The sequence below is a fragment of the Rhinichthys klamathensis genome, unplaced genomic scaffold (genome assembly GCF_029890125.1).
Source record: "Rhinichthys klamathensis goyatoka isolate OS25496 unplaced genomic scaffold, OSU_Roscu_1.1 h1tg000133l_1, whole genome shotgun sequence".
NCBI lineage: Eukaryota > Metazoa > Chordata > Actinopteri > Cypriniformes > Leuciscidae > Rhinichthys > Rhinichthys klamathensis.
Window position 1 is genome coordinate 1,163,610 of NW_026606668.1, and position 27,145 is coordinate 1,190,754.

Here is a 27,145-nt window from a genome sequence, read left to right on the forward strand (position 1 = left end):
AGCAAAGTGAGTGATTCAGACCAAGTGATTGAATCAAGCCCAGTGACTCGCCGTCGCAGGAGGAGGAGGAGGAGGACTCGTTCGGTTCGCCAGGCTCCGGTGAGTGTATCCAGACGCCTCGCCCTGCCGGCCCCGCCTCTGCGCCTCGCCCTGCCGGCCCCGCCTCTGCGCCTCGCCCTGCCGGCCCCGCCTATGCACCTCGCCCTGCTGGCCCCCCTCTGCGCCTCGCCCTGCCGGCCCCGCCTCTGCGTCTCGCCCTGCCTGCACCCTTCAAGCTCCGGGAGGCCTTTCCTGAACCCGTGGATTTCCCCAAGTATTTTTTGGGGGGGGGCCAAGGGTCCCGTGAGGAGACCATGAAGGCTGCGCCGCCATGGTCGTCTGCAGGGGCTTCACCACCCTGGCCTTCGTCTCATCCTGCTCCGCCCTGGCCTTCGCCTCGTCCTGCTCCGCCCTGGCCTGCTCCGCCCTGGCCTTCGCCTCATCCTGCTCCGCCCTGGCCTTCGCCTCATCCTGCTCCGCCCAGGCCTTCGCCTCGTCCTGCTCCGCCCTGGCCTTCGCCCCGTCCTGCTCCGCCCTGGTCACCGGCCCAGTCTGGTCCGCCCACGCTCTACGGCCCAGGCCCGCCTTGGCTACCTCCTGGTCCCGTTCCCCTGCACGGGCCTGGCCCTCCGTCCCTCCCCCAGGATTGTCTTCGCTCTGCCCCCCGCCTGGATCGTCTTTGGAGCGTCTGGAAGCCGCTCCTTAAAGGGGGGGTTATGTGATGAAGTTCGGCTGGATTGCCCTCTAGTGTCACGAGAGGGCGCTCCACTTCTGCACTGGCTTCCCTTGGACTGTTTTCGCACACACCCTGAACTGATTGCGCACACCTGTTTCCACTGATCACTCTCACACCTGCATCTAGTTCCACACGCAGCTCCACACTCATTTATACCCCATTCTCACTATCACTCATTGCTAAGTCTTGTTTCACTGTTGTGCACATCTCTGAGCGTTTCCGAGTTTTCCAAGTTTGTTATCCTAGTCTAGTCTGTTCCAGTCTGTGTATCTGACCTATTGCCTGTCTGACTACCCTGTGAATAAATTCACGCTGCGTTTGGATCTAACCTTGTCTGGTTGTACATGACACATAGCAGTTTTCACAATACATTTTGTTTCAAAGTAGCTTTACAGAAAATAGCCTTTTTAATCCAATAATCAAACCAAATATTTAATTGTAATGTTGATTAATTTATAATGTTTTGTATATTCATTTTATTTGTTCTATCATTTTAATTAGTTTATTTCTTCCTTATTTTATAACTGATATTACTGATATTACTCTTATTATGAATATTACTATTACTCAGCCATTGTGCCCCCTTACCTCTTCTAATTCAAGGGTACTGAGGGGGACCCGAATCACGATTTCACCCATACACACCCCTCCCAGACCGCGATTACATTACAGACAAATAATTAAATAACACACAAAGTTATGGCTTGACTTTGGCAGACATGGAATATAGTGCGCTCCATGGACAATGATATATTTGCAAGCTTTTTGGAGCAACATCAAGCCACTGGTCACCATCTGGTTTTGACAGAGCAAATAGACATAAGGATAGTATGAATGTACTATTTCCATGGGATGAATATATCTGAAATGTAGCATCTACCAGTTCTTTAAACATGTCTTAGCAAGCCTCCATTTGCAGGCTAAATGATGCCAAGTTGTTCTACAGAGATCTGGGTAAGATATCGTTGAGCCTTTATTACCATAAATTGGATAGAAAAGTTTCAGACTGTGTTTTAAGTTCTATCTAAATTAGCATGAAGAGAATAACTCAGCTCACTTGAGTGTAGATGTGCTCAGTCTAGCTCTGGAGAGTGGAGCTTATTTCAGTCAAAAGGCGGTATCAATGCTCAGAGATGGAGGATTAGAAACATGCAACCCCGGGGCATTCTGTAAGCCTGATAAATCTCATAGAATATATGATCTTCTTACACAGGCCAAGGGTGCACACATGTGAGTATTTTCGTGTGTGTGATTTTGGCTCTGTGTACTTTTTGTTAGTGGCCCCTGGTCCAAACTAAAAATATATATATTTAAATGTTGTTGCATTATATGACAAAATATCCAGTGACATTTACTTTGTGGGTTGAAAGGGATAATTACTAGAACTAATAACTATCCCTTTCATTTTTTGTTTTTCTTTCTTTAAAGTAAGTAACCTATTTGGACACTCCTCTGATTGTCACACGTTAGTAATGAACCTGTGAGGACACTCGTGTTAAGAAGTTCATTCGTCCATGGTTAAACGAAAAGGTGGGATACACATGGGATCCATACAACTAATTAAATAACCAAACAGAGAAGTATGGTATTGTAGTGTGAAGCAGACAGGGGACGTCCATGCATCACAGGCTATGCCACACTTTCCGCTTTGTTCAGTGATTAATAGTCTTGAAGTAAGTTGTCATTGTAGAGTGGATAATTGCCGTCTTATCTGAATTAAGCTGAGACCGCACATTATCAGCATTTCTAACATCGAATGAGCATTCAAGTTTTACATACCTGGAATGTTCTTAGTTATCTTATAACCTTAGCCATACTGGCAACATTGTGAGTCGATAAAATAATTGTTTTGAAATTACAGGCACATGGGGTTGCAGTTACATTACAAAACAATTCTTGAAATTACCAAAATATTACGAATAACTATAACTGGAATGTTCTTGGTTATCTTATCTGGTTATCTTATTTGATGGTAATGAAATTATGAGCATGCAACGTCATAGTAACATTGTCAATTAGTAAATGACCAAAAAAGACAGATGAATTAAGTAACTGGTACATTGCGTGGGACAAATTTTTTTTTTTTTTTTTACAAATCAGAGTAATACCACATTTCTATTTTATAACAGTGACCTTGGCTCAAATTTACTACAATGACTCTGAGACCTTGACAACACCTTGAATGATTACCATATGTTTTTAGGTCATACATGTGGTCTTCATACAACAATGCTTTGGTGAAACTCAACTCAGATGGGTATGTACAAAAATCCAAAGAGGTCACATGGACGATGAGATCAATCATGACTTCAATCTCTAAAAGTCTTAGACTGGGTATGTTCCCCTCTGATTCAGATACATTTCCTGTTTGCTATAAAAGCTTTGAGATCCTTCCTTGACAGAAACACGTGGGGAAATCAGCTGTTTGAGAAGGCATCAGAGAAAACAACAGCTACACACTTAAGGATAATTCAGAGCATAAATTCAGAGTGTCAGACAGAAAGACAGGATTGGTTTCACAAAAGATCTACACATGGTTCTAATGTGCTTGTGCTGAAAACATATGCCTCAAGTATATGACTGTACTAATCCAAGCATGCAAATCCATGTAGGAAATGCTTATTTTGTCTGTATTCCAACACTATTTCCATGAGATTATGACTGAAGGGCAATGCGACTGATAGGGAATAGAGAAAATAAGGGGTAAAACCAGCATGACAAGGCCTTTCAAAATAAGACTCTGACTCAGACACCCTTCAGAGGACTTAACCCATAAAAAGTACATCAGTTCAGATGCACACATATATTTAGTGCTGTAGAGGGATTTGTTGCAGGGGTTTTCAAACTGGGGACCCACAATGTGTGATTGGGGATACAGTATGTGCGCAATTTAAGACTTCACAATTTATTTTTTGTCAAAAGGTTCTCACTTTTTGTAACAACATGACGGTGAATAATGACATTACACAATTTAAAATTCGTTATAAACTATCCCAAACTAACGTTATAACTATATTTTGTATTTGATGACAGTGTTTCAGAACATCTTTGGAATTTTAGGTTATGTGCCCACATATACCTAGTCTTTTTTTCTTTGCATAATTGTTACTTATAAAGTATTGTATCCTGACCATATGTTTTTCCCTGACTATGTTCCTCCGGCAGTGTAAAATTATGTTGTCATTTTTCATCAGAAATGCTTTCATGCTTATATAAATATATAAATACGGTTTTTATTTTTTACTTAATTTTTCTTTAAAATTCAACTAATAGATGGCTGTTTACACCCAGCTGTGTGTATAATACATGACATTGATTTTAAAGAACAAACCAGCCTCTTAAGATCATATTATTGTTCCTGTCATAAACAGCAAGACAGAAATCACAATATCTCTGAGACATTCAACCAGGAAAACATGTAATTTTTGAATATGACATAATTACAATCATAATTACAGCCTGTCAGATGTGGAGACAGACTTGTGGTGCAGTGAAAACCACTGAGATCTTATGATAAATAAAAAGTCCTCACTCTCATGTTAAAGGCTTGATAGAGTTGATGTTACAAGGTATTACATCAGTCTCGGACAGGGCGTTCACTCACAAGCAATCAAACAACAGAGATTAGATTAACGATCCCTTTTGTCTGTTTTATACCACCTAAAATGATCCTTGTTTTCGTAATCCCATACCTTGAAAAATTTAGTCAAGATAGTCTGAACAACGTCTAATGTAGTGCTCAATTAGACATTCAGAATGACAGTGCGTTCTGTGTTGTCTTGAAGTTTGTATCTGTTCATAATTCCCTCTGCAACATTTATAAGTTTTGACATGGTCTATTGTCTCACTTTTCTTGCAGTACTTCCTAAAAGCCTCTCGCACCATTACCCCTTCTCCACCAACAGGGTGCCAATGCTCTCAAACCGGGAACTGCGACCATGAGTGGCTGGAAGAATGGGATAATGCAAGTAAATTTTTCAGAACAACAACAGCTCAAAACAAAACTAGATTGTTTCAGTTTATCAACTACACTGCAAGTGCCTGATGTGGCACATTTAGTTGGACAACCCTGTTTGTTTGTTTTCAAATCACACTACAAAGCTCCAGTCACTTGACTTTCCCTGTCTGTCATAGAATAATTTACAAATGTTTATTTACATATTTCATCTAAGTCAATAGATTTTCTCTTCTCAACCCATACTACTAATATTACAGTGATATACTTTGACTATTTACGAGTGGCATTTATTTAATAGGAAAAATGCAAAATCAGAATGGAATATAACTGTGATGCGCCATGTTTGTGGGTATAGGTTATGTATTAACCGAGGACAAATGCCTCAAATGAGCACATGGCCGAACTAGCTCTGTAGGCTCTCGAAAGATGATAGTATTCCATGCTGTATACCACTGAGAATAATAGCATCCTGCAGCAAGAGATATATACTGCCATCCATAGCTAAAAAGTGTTTCTAACACTGAATGAGGAAAAAGCTCACTATTTCTGTAGAATACCAACTTGTGCCATGCTTAGTAGGATGGGAATGCAGCAAATAAAACCAAGTGTTGTAGAGATCACCCATATATTTTTTTTTAATATTCAATGATATACTAGTGAACAGATATTAAGTATGGGGTGCTGGTAAGTGGCAATTATTCTGAGACTTTTAGCTTGAAGGATTTATAGAGATAATCTGCAGTTCTCCAGAGAAATGAAAAAGAGTGCTGTGACATCCATGTTCCGCATTCTCTAAATATGGTAATATTGGTGATGCCTCTTATTTTCTTTTGAAGATATTTGTGGGGACAGAGCTTGTTCTTTACCATATGACATTGCATAATGGCGCTTTTAATTAAAAAAATGTCTGGCAGTCACTTTTATCTAAAACGACTTTGCTTTCACATAAACACTTGGGAAGTGTAGCTGCATGTGCACTTGTCTTTTAAGAGGAACTTCAATTAGACTGATTTTTTTAATGATCAAATATGCTGTGATCATATTTTCTTCAACCTTACGGAAACAAGACACTGACATAAAGAAAACGGTGGAAAGTCAGTGTCATGCTCAATATCTTTAAAGGGATAGTACACCTCAAAATTGACTCACCCTTGTCATTCCAAACATGTATGACTTTCTTTTTTTTTCTGCTGAACACAATAGTATTTTGAAGAATGTTGGGAACCAAACAGTTTCACTTTGTATTGACATCTATTGTATTTTTAGTCCATACAATGGAAGTCGATGTGAACCAAAACTGTTTAGTTACCAATATCTTTTATATTCAACAAAGAATGTCATACAGGTGTGGAATGAAATGAAGATGAGTAAATAATGACATAATTCAAAAAATGTTGGATGGCCTATCCATTTAAATCATTGGTTATGGCTATTTTTTATTGATAACCTGAACTCCAGAAACCTATTAGTCCCAAAAACTGAACATAAACTACCTTTATGGTCACTATAGATGTTAAGGTAAAAAAGTTACTCCCCGCCTGTGCGGACTGAGACATCTAGGCAATTGTGAAGCTCTCATTCCTGCACTCACACACACACACACTTGAATGCACCTCCTCCATGCCGGCTGTTCTCTTTTAGGGTCGGCACTCCACAAACTCCAGACCAGCAACGGAATGTCTCAGTGCTGGCGGGATCAAAAGCACTGGCCGGCTCCCTCACGTCACCTGACCGGAATCCAATTAAACCTTTATGGGGGGGATCAGAGTGAAACAGTGTGTCTGTGTGAGTGCGTAAGGAGGTGGCATGGTGGGGGTGACCGAATTATCTTGCTTTTCGATAAATGGTCAGAGGGGGAGTGGGGCACACACACACACACACACACACACACACACACACATACACACACACACACACACACACACACACACACACAGGGACCTGATGCCTCTCATTCACAGAGCCCCCAGGGCAAATGCTTTATGAGTGTAAACTTAATGAACATCAGGTGCTCTTATTTAAGCAACATGCTACAGTCCAGCTATGATAAAAATTCAAACCCAAAGGTCAGTATACTCACTTTATACAATCAAGATGTTTCACACTCTCAAATTAGGCAAATAACTTAACTATTGAAAGAATAAAAAGTCTATTTGAGAGGCAGAATGGTCTATTTTATTGATCCAAATGTAATGGATCACCACAGAGAAGAAGTCTGAAGTTACAAAGTTCAATTAGGCTGCTAATTCAATAAACAGCCTTCAATGTCAGTGCGAAACGTCAAAGCGTACGGTAGAGGTGAGATCACTGGATCAAATGATCGACTCCCTGGGGAGAGAGCAGTGACGTCACAGCGGCGGAAAGCCAGCCAGGCATCCCGGAGTATCCGCGCGCCTCCTCCACTGCCTGAGCGCACGAGCTCTGAGTGAGTATTGTAGAAATCTGTGCATAGTCTCTGCACGCGTGGCTGCGTGGAATCCTGCTCACGAGGATTTCGGATGTGTGAGGAAATGTAGGGGCTACAACACCACGACCCGGATTTATTACGAGTTTTGACTGAATTTCCATGCGAAGAAATGCTCACATACTCTTTTTGCCAACACGTCCTGGAGATCATTTAGACGCAACTTTGGAGCGGCGGCTTTTGCCCGCTGAATCTGGTGAGCCTCTTTCACAATAGCTTTTCAACTTTGCTTTAAAAAAATGCATTAGGCTACAGAAAAAGGCAAATCAGTAGCTATTACTCAACTGTTAGTACAACTCGTTTATGTGTGCTACTTTACCCGCAATAAATATAATAGTTATTAACATTGTCTTACGCTTAGTAATAAATGGTCATGCAGAGGCAATGGGCGCACGCAACTCGATGTAAGCATTATAAAGTGAGTTGCACAGATTGAGTAGGCTATAGAGCGCACAGCCTCGTGGATCGCTCGCGCTCTGGCACAGCAGTGAGACAGCGCCATCATTCGCGAGCAACAGAGTGCATGTGCCGTGCTAGAGCCACGCTTAAGAAAGATTTTCCGTCTGTCACTGCAACTTTTCCCTAGTTTCCATATGGCGTGGAACGTTGCTTTTCATTTTGAGAGTTTCTGTTTATTAAATTCACCTAAAGAATGTCCGTATTCGTCACGATTTCAGTCGATATAGCAATACCATGGAAATTCGAATACGATTCGAGACACCACAGCAAAGATGAACAATAACTTCTTAATTAAGCAAGCTTTTGCTTCAAGATTGCATGAATCTATTAAAGAAAAGTAATCAGTAAAAAAAATAAAACAAGACAAATGACAAGCAGTAGCTTAAAAAAGACAATAGAACAAAGATTAGGCTAATTGTTTTAAATTGTTCAGATTATCAATTATCTGTATAGAGTAAGTAAAAAAAAGTAATCAAATGTTAAAAGAAAATAGCTGTATATCCTCCTCACACTATATTAACTATAGTTAAGCCTACTTATTATTAAATAATAATCATAAATAATAGGCCTAGCCATTGCGCTTGGTTAATTTTAACGACTGTTATACTGCACGGCCTATTCCATATCTGATATGTTGACGCATTCGATCCTCTTTCCCCGCAATTCTGTTTACATTAATAATGACCAAAACGAGCATTTTATGGTGTGCTGATTATTCAAAAACGTTCAATTGAGATTGCTTTTCATGGAGCGCGCGCAAAGCAGTCGCATGTGAGTCAGAAAACGTAACTGTTGAAACATTGGCATCATTATATCTTTTTAATTATCAACTTGGTACAGGTATACCTTGCGCGTGGGGCTTTTATTGTAACCAATATCTCAAATGCTGATATCCATGGAGATAATTCCATTGCTTTGTTCCAAAAAGCGTATGACGCGGCATATTTCTTCATTAGAGAGGTTTGGCACATAAAATGAAACATCAAAGACTTCTCCCGTCCCACTGTGAGGGGAAAGCAACGGCCGTTTCATCTTCATGCCAATAGGAAGTAGATCCGTGCGCTGTGCAAGGAGCGCGGAGAAATACTAAGAGCGCTTTGTGTGTATGTGTGTGCGTGTGTGTGTGTGGATCGGATAATTCAGTGAGCAGAGAGAGCCGCTGAGAGTGAGCGTCGGTACCATGCAGATACTTGAAACTTACAAACTTCATGAAAAGCCACCAAACAAAGGACGTTAGTACTGGAATAGGTATGTACGACTTGGGAAGTTTTAAATTTGAGGGAGGACTTCTTGGACGTATTCTGGTTTTGTGCTATTTTCAGAAATGCTTAAAAGTTTCTGTCAGCTCGCGGTGTAAAGTTGCCGTTTGGAGTCCCCCACTGCTCTCCGTAGTGGAAATAGGGCAGCTTTGAAGTTGACCGTTGCTTGGCAGATCTGTTGGAATACTCAATGTGTTCAAATGGAGTTGAATTATTTAAGATAAGCAGTCCAGGGTGATCAGATAATTGTTTTCTAATGGAAACAGTTCATACATCTGGCCAGCGCATGGAGGCACCAGTGTGGCGACGTGAAATGAATAGGAACTGTCGGACTGGGGGGATGGGGATTTACTTTAACAACGGAGCAGAAGCCTGTCTTTTGTTACTTTGGTATTTTGTTTCCATTCCGAAGGCTAAACTGCCTTTACGTATATTAAGGAGAGTTAGCCTACTACTGAGGTTCATGTGAAAACATTCAAATCGTATGTTGTTTAGTGTGCTAACAGCAAAAGGAACATGGTTCTTTGATGTAGTAGCTGAGCAAGTTCGGTCAGATACATTTAATTTCTGAACCAAACGTCACGTTAACGGCTGTGAGTCTCTTGCTGTTAAATGCGCTCGAGGGCACCAATAGTCGCAAGGACACCTGAAAATCTCGAACAAACTCTCACGGAGTGTGAAGTCCTCTGTTGTGAATTGCTTTACACACAAAAACACTTATTTAACGTTTTATGTTGTAGTAATGTCCGACATTTCTACATCGCTCTGTATTTCGTCGGATCTAATGTGCTAGGCAAGGCAATCCGAATGTATAGCCTATTTATTATCAGCAAATTTACTTTTTCTTTCTTTTTTTTTTGATATTTGTTAAATTGTTAGATATGCATATGCTACTTTGCGGGTGTGCAGCACATCAGAAAAATACATATTATGATATTACGTAACGATATTACGAATACTGCTTATAACCACCATAATAATGATGTTTATTCTTATCACTTAATACATATTATGATTAGATAAATAACAAGCACTTATTTATAGTGTATCAGTGAGGTCATGCAGATCACGGTGATGATTTTGTATTTGCAGTTTTTCACATTCATCTATATTGTTTGTTTTTCTTCCTATTATATCATTGAATGCATCTCTCTTTAAACACATTGTGTTGTTCTTAGCTGAAGAAGATATATGACAGGAGGCAGTGAGAATAATGTGTAATTTATTCAGAAAATAGTGGAATGTGACGTTATATATACACAAAAGATACTCCCATGCTCACAACAATTCATCATTTGGCCTATCTGCTGTCATGGTGTCTATGGTGAAGTTAGAAATATAGACAAATAGTCATTGCCTGTCTCTAAGGATGCTGATGCACTAATCATATTTGTTTTAAGTGATGTGCCATAAACAGCTATTTAAAAGTTGTCTGTCAGTTTCTTGTGCTGTGTGTTAACTATATCTGCTGCAACCCATGAATGAATAACTTCTTAATGATAATTTAAGAGGTCTTTAGATTTGAAATCTTCAGATGAAAGACCAAACAATGTGAATGTGCCCGAGATGTCCTAAATCGATTAAAAGTGAAACTGTATTATCTCTTAACTTTTTCTCTTTATTCTCCACAGTTTCAGTGAGAAGTGCTCTGCAAACATGCAGAATCACGTGACTTTACTGCTGGTGGTTCTGCTGCTCCTGTGCGGCTGCACTGGGAACCAAAGCCTCGACACTGCGTCCGTTCCTCTGTTTACCCAGTCTGTTTACAATGCTACCATTTATGAGAACTCTGCTGCTAAGACCTATGTGGAAAATCCTGTCAAAATGGGAATCTACATAACAGACCCTACCTGGGAAATACGGTACAAAATCGTGTCAGGAGACAACGAGAACCTGTTCAAAGCTGAGGACTATCAATTGGGAGACTTTAGTTTTTTGCGAATAAGGACCAAAGGAGGTAGCAGTGCCATTCTTAACCGGGAGGTTAGAGACCACTATATTCTCATAGTCAAAGCCATGGAAAAGAATTCAAATGCTGAGGCTCGAACACGAGTCAGGATTCAGGTACTGGACACAAATGACCTTCGGCCACTGTTCTCCCCGACTGCTTATAGCATATCCTTACCCGAAAACACAGCTGTTCGCTCAAGCGTAGCCAAGGTGATGGCGACGGATGCAGATATCGGTACAAACGGAGAGTACTACTACAGTTTCAGAGAATGGACAGACATGTTTTCAGTCCATCCCACGAGTGGCGTAGTTACGCTAACAGGAAAGCTGGACTACTCTGAGACAAAGCAGTATGAATTAGAGATTTTAGCAGTGGACAGAGGCATGAAACTGTATGGTAGCAGTGGATTTAGCAGCATGGCTAAGTTAATGGTACAAGTGGAGCAGGCCAACGAGCATGCACCGGTCATCACTGCTGTAACCCTAGCACCCTCAGACACCGACAAGGATCCTACTTATGCTGTTGTGACCGTTGAAGACAATGACCAAGGTGCTAACGGTGAGATTGCATCTCTCAGTGTGGTTGCAGGCGACCCTCTTCAGCAGTTTAAAGCCATGCGGACAAGTCCAGGCAGTAAGGAATATAAAATCAAAGCAGTTAAGCAGGTTGACTGGGATAGTCAGCCCTTTGGATACAACCTAACACTGCAAGCCAAAGACAAAGGAAGTCCACCCCAGTTTTCATCTGCAAAGGTCATCCATGTCATGTCTCCCCACTTTAAAGTAGGGCCTCCTAAATTCAATCAAGCTATTTATAGAGTCAATGTGAGTGAATTTGCACCACTGCACACACCTGTTGTAATGGTAACAGCTGTGCCAAAGTATCCTCAACTTAAGTATGCATTTAGACACAAATTAGATAAAAATCATTTTGCCATTAATGCAGATTCAGGCTTGATCACAACAGCTGGGCCCCTTCATGCAGACTCCTTGAAAAAGTATGAATTAGAAGTTGTGACCAGTGAGAAAAAGGCAGTCACAAAAGTCATTATTGATGTGATCGACGTGAACAACAATGCCCCAGAATTCAAACAGACATCTTACAAAGCAAGTGTTGATGAAAATATGCCCATAGGTACTAGTGTGCTTACAGTGAAAGCCACTGATTTAGACACTGGGGAGAATGGATATGTCACTTACAGCATTGCCAATGTGAATCCCCAGCCATTTGTTATTGACTACTTCTCTGGTTTCATCAGTAGTTCAGAGATTTTGGATTATGAACTGATGCCGAGGATTTATACTTTGAAAGTGCGGGCGTCAGACTGGGGTTCCCCTTTTCGACGTGAGGTAGAAACCCAGGTAACAGTCACGCTTAACAACTTAAATGACAACAAGCCACTTTTTGAGAGTGTGGAATGTGACATAACTGTGCCGAGAGACCATGGTATTGGTGAGCAGATCACAACGGTGTCTGCTATTGATGCTGATGAGTTGCAGTTGGTGAGGTACAGAATAAAAGCTGGGAATGACTTTAATTATTTTGATATTAATCCAAACTCTGGCGTACTGTCTTTGAAGCAACCTTTGAATGAGGGCGAGGCAGCAAAAGTGTCCTATCACAGCTTGCAGATCATAGCCAGTGATGGAGAACATGAAACTCAGCCCATGTTTTTGAACATTACGGTTGTTACGGCACGTAAACCGGTCCAATTGAAATGTATTGATACTGGAGTTGCCAGCATGCTGGCAGAAAAGCTCCTGCAAGGAAGCAAGATCCACAGCCAATTTGAACCCGAAGACCACTTCCAGGACTTTCACTCTGTGAACCGCCTTGTGCCCCAGTTTGCTGAGACTTTTCCCAGTGTGATTGAGGTCAAAGAAGACTTGCCTGTTGGGGCCAGGATTGTCCATCTTAGTGCCTCGGATTCTGACAGCGGTTTCAATGGGAAGCTGGTTTACGTTATCTCTGGGGGTGACGCTGAGAGTCGTTTCGTCATTGATATGGACAGTGGATGGCTCAACGTATATACTTCTCTTGATAGAGAAACAACTGATCACTATACGTTGAACATTACCGTGTATGACCTTGGGATTCCCCAGAAGTCATCTTCACGTCTGCTGGATGTAAAGATCCTGGATGCTAATGACAACAGCCCACAGTTTTTACAGGATGCCTACTCCGTGGATATCAGCGAGAGCACTGCAGTCGGCACAGAGATCATTCAAGTTGAAGCAAAAGATAAAGATCTTGGGGATAATGGCGTGGTCAGATACTCTATATTGGCAGACACAGATCAATTTGCTATTGATACTGAAACCGGGATCATTACGGTGAAAAAGCCTCTAGACCGTGAGGTGCAACCCAGTTTTTTACTCAAGATAGCAGCTCGTGACCAGGCCGCTGATGAACCTCAACTTGTCTCAACTGTATTGCTTAAAATCACACTGGAGGATGTAAATGACAATCCTCCAAAATTTATTCCCCCAAACTATCAGGTGAGAGTACGTGAGGATCTACCCATCGGTACTGTTATAATGTGGCTGGAGGCTCACGACCCTGATGTTGGGCCGTCAAGCCAGGTTCGATACAGCCTCATTGACAATGGTGACGGAAAGTTTGAAGTAGACAAATTGAGTGGTGCCGTACGAATCGTACAGAATCTGGATTACGAGAAAAAGCAAGTGTACAGTCTCATAGCAAGGGCGAAGGACAAAGGCAAGCCGATATCTTTGTCCTCGAGTTGTCACATTGAGGTGGAGGTTGTGGATGTGAACGAGAATCTGTACAGGCCATTGTTCCAATCATTTGTGGATAAGGGATTTATCAAAGAGGATGTGCCCATTGGAACATCGGTGATGAAAATCACAGCTCAGGATGAGGATAAAGAAAGAGACGGAGAAATCCGTTACTCCATTCGGGATGGGTCGGGTCTGGGGATCTTTACAATTGATGAAGAAACTGGTAAGTTATATTCCTTTCCCTTTTATCTATTCATGACTGGGGTGGGGTAGCGGGGGATGTTTTATCAGGTCTTGAATTATTCAAGAAACAAATCTCCTATGCATTAAAGTAGCCGGTGATATGAACGGTGCAAATGTGAAAGGACTTGCTGTATTAAAGGTTTTTTTAGGGTGTACAGAAGGAGGGAATCATATTATTTTGAGTGGAATCAGTTGGATACTTGCGCAGGTTGGTGGTAGCAGTTGGATAGAGCTGATGAAGAGCATCCTGATTCTTTTAATTTTTCCACCGGAGGAGAGAGAATTGATGGCAGGAACAGATGGAGCAGCTGTCTCTTGGACCTGCTGTAGACATTCCACACTAGTTGCCGTGGTATTAAGAGGATTGCTCTCCCTCCCCGCCCCCTACTTCCATGCACACATTTTTTTTTTTACTTGATTCTTTCTCTCTGTCTATTTTTCTTTTTTTAAATAAGCAAATCAAGCACCGGCTATTTCTCATTTATAGATTATTTTGTTATGTAGGCCATAGGGTACTTAACGTGTATTAATGTGAGCCGATGAGTGTTAGAGAATGGTGCTTTTTGAAGCAAACACATTTCCGTGGGCAAAAGTCAACATCTGGCCTCATTATCTTTATACAAAGAATGTATTAATACCTCTCTCAGCTGCCCTGACCACTCAAAGCACCTGTGCCAAAAGCTTAAAATAAGCAGTCTGGAATTCCAACGGTCTTTGACACTGAGCAACTTGGCCACCCAGTAAAAATGAAGGCCTAAAATACACAAAACTTACAAGACTCAAGACAAGTGTTTTTTTTCTTTGATTAATGGATTTGTATGCTGAGCTAAATGATTAATGTACAAATAGACCAGTGAAACATCATGATGTTCTGTGTATGCATCCAATCGAAATCTGGAATTAGAAATAAATGTATTTAGTCAAGGTGAAGTCAAGTCACCTTCATTTATAAAATGCTGTTAACAGTATGGATTGTTTCAAAGCAGCTTTACAGTTATAATAGAAATTACCATGAGGCGCAAACGATTATCTGTTATCTCTGCGCAAACATATTAATGAAAACATTAATAGTTGTAATTTCTAAGGTATTTCTATCAAGCATATCTGCCTAAAGGGTCTTTCACGCGGACCGCGAATAAGCGACACAAATGTATTATGCGATGACGCTCTTGAATGGAAACAATAGATACCTTTGGAGCTATTCACACTAGGCGCGATCAATCGCGGCGCGACAAAGCGAAAAAAACTTTCTTCTAGTGTGTCTTTTTTTTTTTCTTCATCGTCCTGCATTAAAACGGCCTTCCAAGTAGATTTGAGCTTCAGATCATGTACCCGGAGCCACTGCTCTTGAACAAAAGGGTGAGATTGGTGGCGTGGTTTTCAAAACCAGTGTAAACACAGAAGAAAAGTATTCCGGAAGAGAGAAGAGAATGGATGTTGATTTCTTGTTTTTATTAGTGTGTTTTTATTAGCATTATTGGTCAGCACCACCTATTGTGCAGGTGTGAATTAGCAGAAGCCAATCAATCGTTTTGCATTTGTTGTGAAAGCATCGTTCGTTGGCGCTTCGCTTTAACGCGTTGTGCTCTGTGTGAAAGGGCCTTAAGAAAGTAACTTACCAGTATCTCTTTTAAATGCCTTTTGAGAAATCTTGCTTTCTTGGGTGGTAAATTTAGCATGACAGGATATGCTGGCATAGGTTCCCCCCTCCCCCCCACAACAAGACCATCTGTTGCCCATTGTGCCTGCCCAGTCTTATGGAGATTGGGGTTTGCTGCAGTTCCAATGGATGGAAGCTTATTTGAAGGTTTTTCCAAATTGATTTGGGTAGAGGACATAAATGGTGTCTTGAGGGGTGAATCAGAAAAAAAAAGCCTAGGAAAAACCTGTAATGAGTTTGCCACCACCACAGTCAACTCTTCTGAACTTAAAAATACTTTGCAGGGCTCAGCGATAAGGATGGCTCGCTGATCCGGGGCCAGTGTGAGAGAGTTTTGTGCCAATTAACAGAACTGTCGCTTTTACATTTTACAAATTTGACATTCACTGATCTTGTAGGCCTCTTCCCTTTCTAGCAGAAAAAAAAAACATTCTTGTTGAGTTTCTTGGGTGCAGAATAATCTCCATATCAAAGTTCTAATCTAATAATTACCATAATGTTTCGTGCTAGTGAGTATTGTCAATTGAGAGTCTACTTAGCACCACCCCTAACTAGAGATGCGGGTCAGCAGGAGTCTCTGACCTTCTCCCCCTCTCTCTGACCCTCAAATTGATTCTATGGCAGCCATGCCATTGTGTTTTTCAGAGTACCATTGTTAAGGATCATAGCCAGGACTGGTAGCAAAGCAAATATGCCTGAGGTAATAGCAGCTCTCATGGGAATGGAAAGATTAGAAGAGGGATGGGTAGGAGGTGTTCAGATTTGAGGTCACTACATGTGGGATGAATATCATGTTTCAAGCAAGGAATCAATCTTTAAACTGAGGCTGGAGAGTATAGTAATAAAGAGTCATTTGTTGTGTTGCCCTAAATGGATATTTTGAGAACATGGGGTCGCTGGAGGGTACACTGAGTCACATCTGGACCCGATTTGGTGCTCTGGACTATATTTTCCATGTGTTGTGTTGTTTACCCATTTAATCTCTACTTCTGTAGATGTGGAATGTGCAAATGAAATGTGTTGTCGTTCATTTCTACCCTCAATTTTGTTCGCCTCAGCCCTGTATGTTTGACTCCAGTAGTTTCGCCTCGTAGGAATTTGAGGCTTCCATCATTTATATCCTGTTTTCCCATAAATGTATTTTTGTTTTGTCTGAGTGGAGCGAAAGCTCCTCTTAAAGAAACTCAGTTCTGAGAAACATAGTACGAATTAAAATATTACTGTCACAATGAAACTGATTTACAACCCGATTAGTTTGCTTTAAAACAGAATGGTTACTAGAGATTGTCTATCTTTTATGTTTTTTTGTTTTTTTAACCAATAACAAAGCTAGATCTGTAGCTGCAGGGGGTTCTACTGTCTGTAGAACCTCCTGCAGTGTTTACATATGTGATTCTCACAAACATGTCAAGAGCAGAGGGCTACATTGGGCCCTGGTGAGACCTCAGTGTTCTAACCAGGCTATTTCTGCCGCCAAGATGACACACACACAAGCACTGATGCACGAGTCATTGAGGTATGCTGCTAAATTGATTGAAGTCACCAGAGCTTTGCAAAGAATCCAGTGCCTTTATTTAATAAACCTCCCGTGGTAAATGGGAATGAATAAAATTGGAGAGCAAGGATATTTGACTTTGATATAAAATGAAATGCTAAGAACAAAGTCTTAGAAATAGAAGGTTGTTGATGCAGAGCTTTCTCTAGGGACACACCTAAGCCCCTTTTACACCCCTTTCCCAAAATCCCGGGAAATTGCCAGAACGCCTTCTGTGTGAACGGAAACACAACCCGGGATTGATGCCGGGATCGATGTAGGGATGCAGCGATTACCGGATTTCACAATTAACCGCGCTTTAAAACGTCACGGTTAATTAATCGTAAAGACTATGCTACACCGAGTGTTCTGCAAAGTACGGAACTTTTGCACCTAACACAAAACGAAAACAAAGTTACACCAGCGGTGCACCAGCTTAAAGTGCCGTGCTCGTCAACCACTATGGCAGAGGGACTAAGCAGCGACGCTCTATTTCCACCGAAAAAACACCTTAACCCCTTAAGTGTCACGGGCCCACCGGTGGGCCCAAATCCTTTACATTTTTAAAACAGTAATATCCTATACGAAACCTAAACTAATCTTGACAAACTATATATCATTTGAAAGCTTACAATCTCTAGTTTCCATATTTGGTGATTGATTTTCAAAATAAATTACAGAGGAGCCGTAATTTATCAATTTGCAACAATAATATTTTCATACTCTTAGACCTTTATTTTGAAATAGTGATGAACATGAAAAATCATGAAAGAAGGGTAGAAACCTCAGTTTGTTTTCATGCCAAGAGTTCAAAAGATAGCATCCATTCAATTATTTTTTTTAAAAAAAGGTCTGAATTTTTTTTTTTATATAAAGAAAAAAATTATATGATGTGGCAGGAAGCTAAAATGCACATGCGTGTTCTTTTTATGTTTCTTAGAGGTTGAAATCATATCAAAATCTGCCAAACTTCTCATATTACTTCTGAATAGGATGTCTACTTCATAAATTGTATGAAAATTGTGGAAATAATGGTTCATATCACTCAAAACACATATGGAAATGGAGGCGCCCTTATATGGGCAGTAATGGAGTCTGGTTGTCATCTAGTGAAAAAGTTTGGTACTGCGCCCAAACAAAATCTTACTGAAAGCTCATTTTTTGAGATATCAACCTAAAATTTGAAACACAACTTGTTCAGATTTTTGGCTTTGATTTTTTTGCAGTTTTAGAGTCGCCCAGGTTTTGAAAATATGTATTTTTATATTTTATATAAAATATGAATAATTAATTTTTTTACATTGTACATTTTCATAAACTCAAACTTCTATAACTTTTTTTCTGTTTCACTTTCTTAATTTATTTCACTTCTACAAAAATCTGCCAAATGTCTTCTTTAAAACAAGACCAATCTTACGTCTATATTCCAAAGGATTCTTGAATTACAACCATTTAAATTCGAAATGTGCATTTTCATGTATATTCAAAAAAAGGGGGGTGACACTTAAATGGTGCGTGTTCACATATCGCGTCTTTTGCGCGCTCAAGTTCGTTATTTCAAATGTAAAGCGGTATGCGCGCTCATAATGGAAGCGACGCGCTCGTTTTTTCCAAGCACGTCCGCGCCGCATCTAGATAAAAACATCTCTACTTTTCAGAATGTCGCAAGCGCACCGTAGGTCAAGTGACAAGAACTAACAGAGCAACGACAGACGCATCCGGAGCGCAACCGCCCTAGCGCTTTGGAAAACGCAGCGTGCAACTTTCAGCTTTCAGTGCAACGTAAAAAAAAAACAACAACAAAAAAACAGCGGAATATTTTGGTTACGCAAGTCTGTGGAAAACCGAATGTGACGTGCTCTCTAGAGTTTCAGTGAACATTTAACTTAATATCCTATTGCTTTCTCCTGTCTGTGTTGAGTAAATGTTAGGCTTTGTAGTTTTAATATGCCCGGTGTAAAACACTAACATAAGATCATGTAGACTTCTAGGACTACCAATTAACTGCATTTCAGTTATTAATAACACTGCATGAGAGATGTTCTCAGTTTCTTTCTATAATTTTTACTTAAACTTCAAACAAACAAACCAAAATAATGAGATTATAATAGATGATTTTCTAAAGGCATAAAAAAGAGTATTAAAATAAGTACAATAATATTGGTGGATAACATTTGGACTATATTTGTTTTCTTTTAAAAGAAATACATAGGCCTAATATTTAGCTTGCATTTAATTCAATAGAGCCAGCCATATACTTTGTTTTGTTCTTATTTTCATTGGGATTTATTATCCCTTTATTTATGTTTTTAAGTCAAATACCAACAAGATATTGTTTTCATGTTATCAAGTTTTCTACCTCAGGTTGAAAATAAATTTAGAACAAACTAAAAACTTAATAATTTTGTGATCTATTTCAATCAAAGAGTCCTGCAGCCTTTGACTTAATTTGTTATTTTTAAAAGAAAAATGCTGGATGTTTACAAAGCACTTCTTTTTAATTCCAAAGGAAGAGATTGATTATTGTTTGCCATTTTATAATTTTGTACTGTGTTGTGGCAGCAATAAATAACACATTAAAATCTAGTGCTGAGTGTTCATGTGATATTATACATTAGTAGTGTTGTGAAATTAATTGATGCATAATAATCGTGATAATCGTTAAACCGTGATTATTTCTCAGACAATAATCGTACTTGGAAAATCTGTAATCGTTGCATCCCTAGATCGATGCCGGGTTGAGGACCTAGTAACATTGCCGTGTTCAGTCCCGAAATGCGCGCTGTGTGAACAAAAGCCGAAATCAATGCCGTGTCGCAATGATGACGCTGAAGCCGGGATCGTTCGCCAGCTAGTCAAACGGAACGTAATGCGCTAGTTTATAATCGAATCAGAGAAAAAAATGCACAAGCGTGGAGAAATCGCAGCTCATAAGCAAACTTAAGACGCTGCTGAGATTTTACGTCACATCGATGTCACGTGTCTTTACAGTATTTTTACGGGTTGTGTGTGAACACACTCTCTGATTCCCGAAAATCACTGGCAGTGTGAATGAACCAAAATCAAACGAACCCGGGTCAAATCTCAGGTCACTTTATCCATGTATTTTCCGGAATCTCTGTGTGAAAGGGGGTCTAGTGTCCTTGTCCTTAATAGACAGCATGTAGTCAACTGTCAATAATGGTTGGATAAGCAGTGTGTCCATATTTTTATATCATTTGTCAGATGTATATATATATATATATATATATATATATATATATAGATATATATTTTTTAATTTATTTAATGATTAATGAACTTATCAATGTGTTGTATATATGGAGATATACTTGCAGTTGTATTGGCATCCTTTCACTTTAGTGTAAACACTTGATTATCCAATAAAAATTGTTTTAAAAAATGCATTAAAATTAGGATAAAAAAAAAATGTACTGGTAAAAACAACCTCTAATAGATTTGCATTGAAGGGGGTGAGAATAATATCATCGGGACCTGGCCAGTAGGCTACCTATCAAAACATCCTAGCAACCTCTCAGAACATCATAAAAATCTAGTTTAAAAATAGGTTTTATCTTGAAGTGAGAAGTCTTGCGTTGCTATCTTTAATGGGATCAGTTGAAAAAAATCTTTTAAGAAGCAACTCAAAGCTGGTGCAAAGGAGCTTGGATCTTAAGGAGCTGTAACCCTAATTCTGAGGCCAATGACATTGTATGCTCAGTTAGGTTTAACTTTACATTTTAGTCCCCTAGATATCATTTGGAACCATGCATACCAGGCAGTTTTCTCACTTGTGTCCTGCGAATAGTACATGTCTGCTTTATTTTCAGCTCTGATTCAGCTCTGATGATGTGATAAAGCAGTTTACACCTCTTGTGAAATGTAGGGGGTCGGCAACATTCTGAGACATAGGGCCCTATTTTAACGATCTGAAACGCAAGTGTCAAAGCGCAAGTAACTTTGTGGGCGGATCCCGGCACTGTTGCTATTTTCCCGGCGGGATAAATGCCTCTTGCGCCTGGCGCAAATCTAAAAGGGGTTGGTCTGAAGTAGCTTCATTATTCATAGGTGTGGTTTGGGCATAACGTGAAATAAACCAATCAGAGCGTCGTCCAACATTCCCTTTAAAAGCAGGTACGCATGTTGCATGGCGGATTGCTATTATAACGGCGGATTTACCAAGCGTGCGCCAGGAGCGGTTCACAGCCGAGGAGACCGACGTTCTTGTCAGGACCGTGAAAGACAGAGAAGTGACGTTGTATGGGGATGGGAGAAACCCACCCAAATCAGCGTCGCTTAAACAGGCGTGGGAGGAAAAAAAACAAAAAAATGTTACATCTTCATGGACACCACAAGGATTTCCTTGTTAATTTTCCTTGTTAATTTCCTTGTTTTCCTTGTAAATATTTTTCCTTGTTATAATGTATGATTTGCAAAAATAAAAACTGCTGCATCTGTGTTGATGAGAGAATCAAAGTGTATGCGCGTTGTGCACCCGCTACATTATGGCCAAACATGCGCGCTTAAAATAGCTAGGGATGCACGATATTGGATTTTGGCCGATATTCGATATGCCGATATTTTCAAACTCATTTTGGCCGATACCGATATATAGATATATATATATACACATTTTTCCCCTGATATACATTTTGATTTTACTGAAGAGAAATCAAATCAAAGTCTCAAAGTACTACCTTTACCTTATTACACTCATGTGTTGTAGATAAGGCAACACACAAGACAAACAACATTTGATTCTACCTTAAATATATCATTTTACAAATGTAGAGAGACATTCACCCCTAAAAAATAGATAAATTATTTCACTTAGAATAAATGAGGAGAATAAATGATATGCCTGTGCCACATTTTATTTTTAAGTTCAGACCTCAAACTTCAGTCCTTAGGAGTAAAATAAATAAAAATACATTTTTAAATAAAAAAAATTTAGCCATCATCTCCTACTTGAACAGGTCTGCCAAATGCTTCCCATACAGTGGTCAAGTGCACAAAAAAGCAGCTGTCTGCCTACTCTTCAGACCCACTTTAAAATATAATCAAACTTAAAACCAAGCTACATATATTATCGTGTAAACCACAGACAGTCCTGTAACAACTCAGTGACAAACAGTGTGCTCTGTATTGCAAAAAAAACTACAAGGACATTTTATCCTTCACTTGAACTTGAGTCGTACAAACCTTTTCAGTCCAACTAACTAGGTTGACAACTTCAGCTGACCAGTAGGCTTCTGTTCAGCTATTTTTTTAATACCAGAGGTAGATTTTTCTTCACAAAAATGAGCACCTCTGCTTTTTCACCGTCCATTCGATTACTCTTTTCGTCTATCACATCAGAGGCAACGCTAAACAGCCGTTCACTGTCAACACTTGTGGAGGGCGCACACAGGTACTTGCGTGCAGCAGAAGCGAGGGCAGGGAAACGGGCCTGGTTGCGTTTCCAGTACTCCAATGGACTGTCGTTCCTGGGAATTGTGGGTTCGGCCAGGTATGAGGCGACCTATGAAGTAACAGAATAATTACTAAATCACTTACTGATTTTTTTACTTTATGCTTTTTAGGCATTAACAGAGCACTTAGGGGCCCTATTTATTTTTATTTTATTTTTATTTCAGAAATCAAATGATTTATTAGTTGCAAGTTTATTATTAATACACAGGCCGCATTATGATAAATAGGCTATTATGTGTGTTATGACATTGCAGAATAATAATCGAGAAAGTTACATTATTAATTAGGATGCTTTCGGTCCTAAAGTGAAATATTCCAAAAATATATATAAAAAAATAAAAACTACATTTGTGCATGTTTGATGCTTACCTGTGATGCGGCCTCGGTCTTGTCTTGCTCCTCAAAAATGACATTTTCCTCCAGAATTTCTTCATACATATCCAGCAGTGATCCTGTTCGGGTCCTCTTTTCTGGGGGATCCTCTGTGCTGACATCTGCACTGCCGTTCATGTCATCCAAAACTTTGAGCAACAGGTCGCGAGCACTCCTCTTTTTTTCCACGTCAAAATACCTGTCTTTGTAGCGGGCATCAAGCATGGTTGCAACCGAATAAAGTGCCTCACACTGCACACTGTTGAAGCGATGATTGACGGCTTCCAGCAGGGTAGTTTTTGTGGTCTGCACGCCTCTGTCCGTGTCACTCGGCCGGCCAAGCAGTCGTGTCAATGCCACAACCGCGGGGATCACATCAGCAGCAGAGGCCTCTGCTGAACTTATATCTCTGGTCAGCTGCTCAAAGGGGGCGAGAAGCGTTATCATATTTTCTAGAATCCCCCACTGATTTGCCGTCAAAGTTGCAGGAAGCTCGAAATCAGCGGCGTAAGCACCTAGTGCCCTCTTCTGCTCGACCAAGCTTCGCATCATATAAAATGTCGAATTCCATCTGGTAGCGACGTCTTGTTGAAGTCGTTTTGCCGACATTCCGAGCTCTTTCTGTACATCCCCCAGCCGACTGTATGCCAGCTGGGAGTGCTTGAAATGTCCAACTATTCTGCTCCCCACCGCCACAACATCCGCCACGCTGCGCTGAGACAGGACACCTTCATGCACTGCCAGTTGCAGCGTGTGTGCCATGCACGGTAGACTTGCCACACCAAACTCCACCATAGCTTTAGCCATGTTACGGGCATTGTCACGTAGCACGACATGCACTCGTTCTCTTTCTATTTTCCATTTCCCTAACATATTATCAAACGTGGATGCAATTGCAGCTGCTGTGTGAGAACCGGAGAATTCCTGCGAGTGTAGGACAGCTTTTTTAATGGTGAAGTCTTCGTCTATCCACTGGGCAGTGAGGCTCAACATGCTAATAGGACTCACGCTTGATGACCAAATGTCCGTGGTAAAGCTAATGTGACTAGCGCAGACAAGAAGCTTTTCAATGTGACTGGCAACCACACTCTGTAATTCAGGTAAGGCCGAAACTTTTCTGAGTAGCGCCGGCTAGGCATAACATATCGCGGCTCTAGATGCATCATTAGCCTGCTGAAGCCAATGTCTTCCACCACGCTGAACGGCTGGTTATCAAGAGCAATAAATTCAATGATTTTTTTGTTAAGTTCTTTTACCTTTGGATGGTCGCTGCTGTATTTTCTAGCTTTGTCAAAGGACTGAAGTAGAGGCTGCTGATGGGTTGGTTTTGCCGGCGTTTTTCCCTCCTTACTTTTCAAAAAGTCTTGGTGCTGCTCAGGATGACGGCTCTTAAGATGCGTAATCATGTTTGTAGTGTTGAACGAGTGTTGTTCTGCGCCTCCTCGCATTACTTGTGCTTTACAAGTACTGCAAATAGCAAGTTTGTTATCTGTTTCACAGATCTCGAAATATCTCCACACAGCTGACATGTTGCTGGCGCTCTACGTTCACGGTCGTCACGTGCGCAAAGTAAACCCGCCACCTTATCGGCAAGGCTCATCGGCAGAAATATTAATATCGGCCGATGCCGATGATGATCATTTTAAGCTTTTATCGGCCGATACCGATGTCGTGCCGATATCATCGTGCATCCCTAAAAATAGCATTATGAACAACGCGCAACGCGCCACTGACTTTAGACTAGGTTTTTTCTGGTCAGTGGCGGAATTGTTTTCTGGAACTGCAAAATAGCACTAGGGAATGTTTGCTCCGAAACACGCCTCCTTTTTTGCGCTGAACCGCCCAGGGAGCGCAAGTTCATTTCCTAGTTTACTGACGTGCGTCTGTGGAGGGAAAAGTCCGCTTTGCGCGGGTGCAAAATACGAATGATACATGCGCCGGTGTACAAAGTCAATTGCGCTGAGTGCAAGATAGGGCCCACTGAGTAGTAGTCGCACATTTCAGATCATTAAATTTAAGAAAAATGAAATGACTCTGTACTTATCTTGATACCAATACCTCCCTCTAAGTACATGTAATTTGTTTCAGTGTTATACATTTACATTTTCAGAAGTACCCGAATGATGTACTTTTAACCATTAAAACAATTTGATATACTTTTTGTTAAAGCCAACAAAGATCACAATTGGTCAACTATGTGGAAAAAAGTTGTATGTTTGATGAAAAGCTCACTAGTACACTGATGCCATGGTCACTAACTAGTTGTGTTCTAAATTACATACTGTACACGTTTGTTTGTTTGGGTTAAATAAGTGCATAATTCGGGTATTTGAAGTGAACTTCTTGTTGGAATTTTCACTGTGAACAGACTACTCATACTGTTTATACTATAAAATGGCATAGAATGGTGCATAAGTTTGTGAATTGGGATGCAGCTACTCAGTCATCGGGATACAGACATACCTGCTTGAGCCAGACACCATTAGGTCAGAGAGTGGCCCATAATGCTGAGCATGCATCCATGTCTAATCCCCCTGACTCGCTGCTCAAAAATATCGGTTTTTGCATGAAGCAGCAGAAAGCCAGTGGCTTTTCCCCCATTTCTGTTGCTCATGTGATTGATGATCAGAAAATGTAGACTGACTTATGATATAACAATACTTTTGTAAGAAACAACATTTACAACTTCTGGTTAATATATTTCAGAGATTGATTACTCACTAGGCAAGGCCAAAAGCTTCAAACTCTGGCTCTAAATGTGTTTTAATTGATGTACTTGGTCCTTGATTTTATTAACATATCTGTTAACATCTTTCACTTATTTTAGTGCTCTGGCAAGAATTCTATTTGAAGACTTACAACCCTGCTATCCTTTTAGTTTGCTTCAAAATTAATTTTTGAAGTAGCCATTGCAGAATTTTTAAAATTATAACTTGATACTGGCCGACACAAAAAAAAGACTCCCTATTCCCTGTTCAATTAATGATTATTTTAGCACTTTTGAAAAAGAAATATTTGGAGAAAAGAAATGCACTTCTAAGTACCAGCTCATAAGTGTTAAGTGTCATCATTGGTCGGGAATCGTACTGCAGTGGCTAAGCCATAGGCCTATGTTCTTGATTTAGCTAAAAAAGAACTGGTAACATTCATTGATTCTTAATCAGACTACACCGGTCATGCTGTCTGTTTTTGATTATTTCAAAAGAACTGGATCATAATTCATTGTTATGTGACTTTTACCTTACCGGTCACGTATAAAGATTTAGTAGCGGTTTCGTGGTGCTACTGAAAAGTAGTAGGCTACATAAAAGACTATCAGTATAGTTTGGTTCTAGTTTTTTCAAAATAGTTCTTGGTTCCCAACCTCTATTAAAAGGTCTTCCCGCTTGCTTTGCGGCAGGTATTAGCTGTTGTTCCTCCGACTAGTGAAATGGCACTTGTGAATTAGTTTGATGTACAAAGCACTAGTATGAGAATGTCCATGTGCTACTCTTTGTGTCGTATCCCCTATATGCCCTTCCTGTGGGGAGAAAGGTTGGCTGATTCTTTCTGATGCCAGATAACAGAGGAATGTGCTGGTGGCTTTGTCTTCTCATGTTTGGCTACCTATCAGTTGGCCCGGGCAGGGAGAAGGGGAAGGGGGTCATCTAAAAGAAAGGGGTCATGAGTAAGATTTCTCTCCTATCATGATTCTCTTTGCATACCTGGCACATTTTACTCTGGCTTTCTCTTTCGCTCTTGTACATTTACCACTAAGTGTCAAAATATTGAGTTTTTCTATGTGGATCTTGCCATATCATCGTCTTTTCTCATCTCTCAGGAGTGTGACTACTACTTTTCCACTTTTTTTCGGAGGGTATATGACTGACTGACTGACTCCGTGTAGTCTCTGCTTGAGCCGTGTTGCTGGGGCAACCAGTTTCTGGAATGCAGGATCAGGAGTTGATTGTAGGGTGCTAAATGAAAAGCACACTTTCCCTTGTTAAAGTCGACTGCCGTCTCCAACTATCAGGTCCCATTTTTGGGAACACGTGCTGATGTTAACTCTTGTTATTTCAATGTTCCCTAAATAAAAGTCAGTTGAGCGAAAGAAGATCGCCTATGCCAAGAACAAACCAGCAATGGAATGGTTTTAGACTTGTGTGCTACAGGATTGATGGTTTGACGTTAAGCCCAATATTTCATACTCAAATTCCATATGCCACGGTCCAGCTCTCAGCTATACCAATTCCCAATACGGTGGGTGATGTTGTTGCA

At 40.5% G+C, this 27,145-nt stretch overlaps 1 protein-coding gene across 2 annotated transcripts in view; it reads left to right on the forward strand.

Annotated features, from left to right (window-relative positions):
- The first annotated feature begins 7,137 nt into the window (after window positions 1-7,137).
- fat1a (FAT atypical cadherin 1a) overlaps window positions 7,138-27,145 on the forward strand; it is a 98,731-nt gene continuing 78,723 nt past the window's right edge. Inside the window, exons 1-2 of one of the 2 annotated variants that reach the window (XM_056256794.1) lie at window positions 7,138-7,393; window positions 10,547-13,830. In XM_056256794.1, coding sequence (XP_056112769.1) covers window positions 10,572-13,830 — 3,259 coding nt within the window. In that variant the 5' untranslated portion in view covers window positions 7,138-7,393; window positions 10,547-10,571. Of the gene's footprint in view, window positions 7,394-8,798; window positions 8,905-10,546; window positions 13,831-27,145 lie in introns of those variants that run through there. The other variant, XM_056256795.1, reaches the window with a different exon arrangement.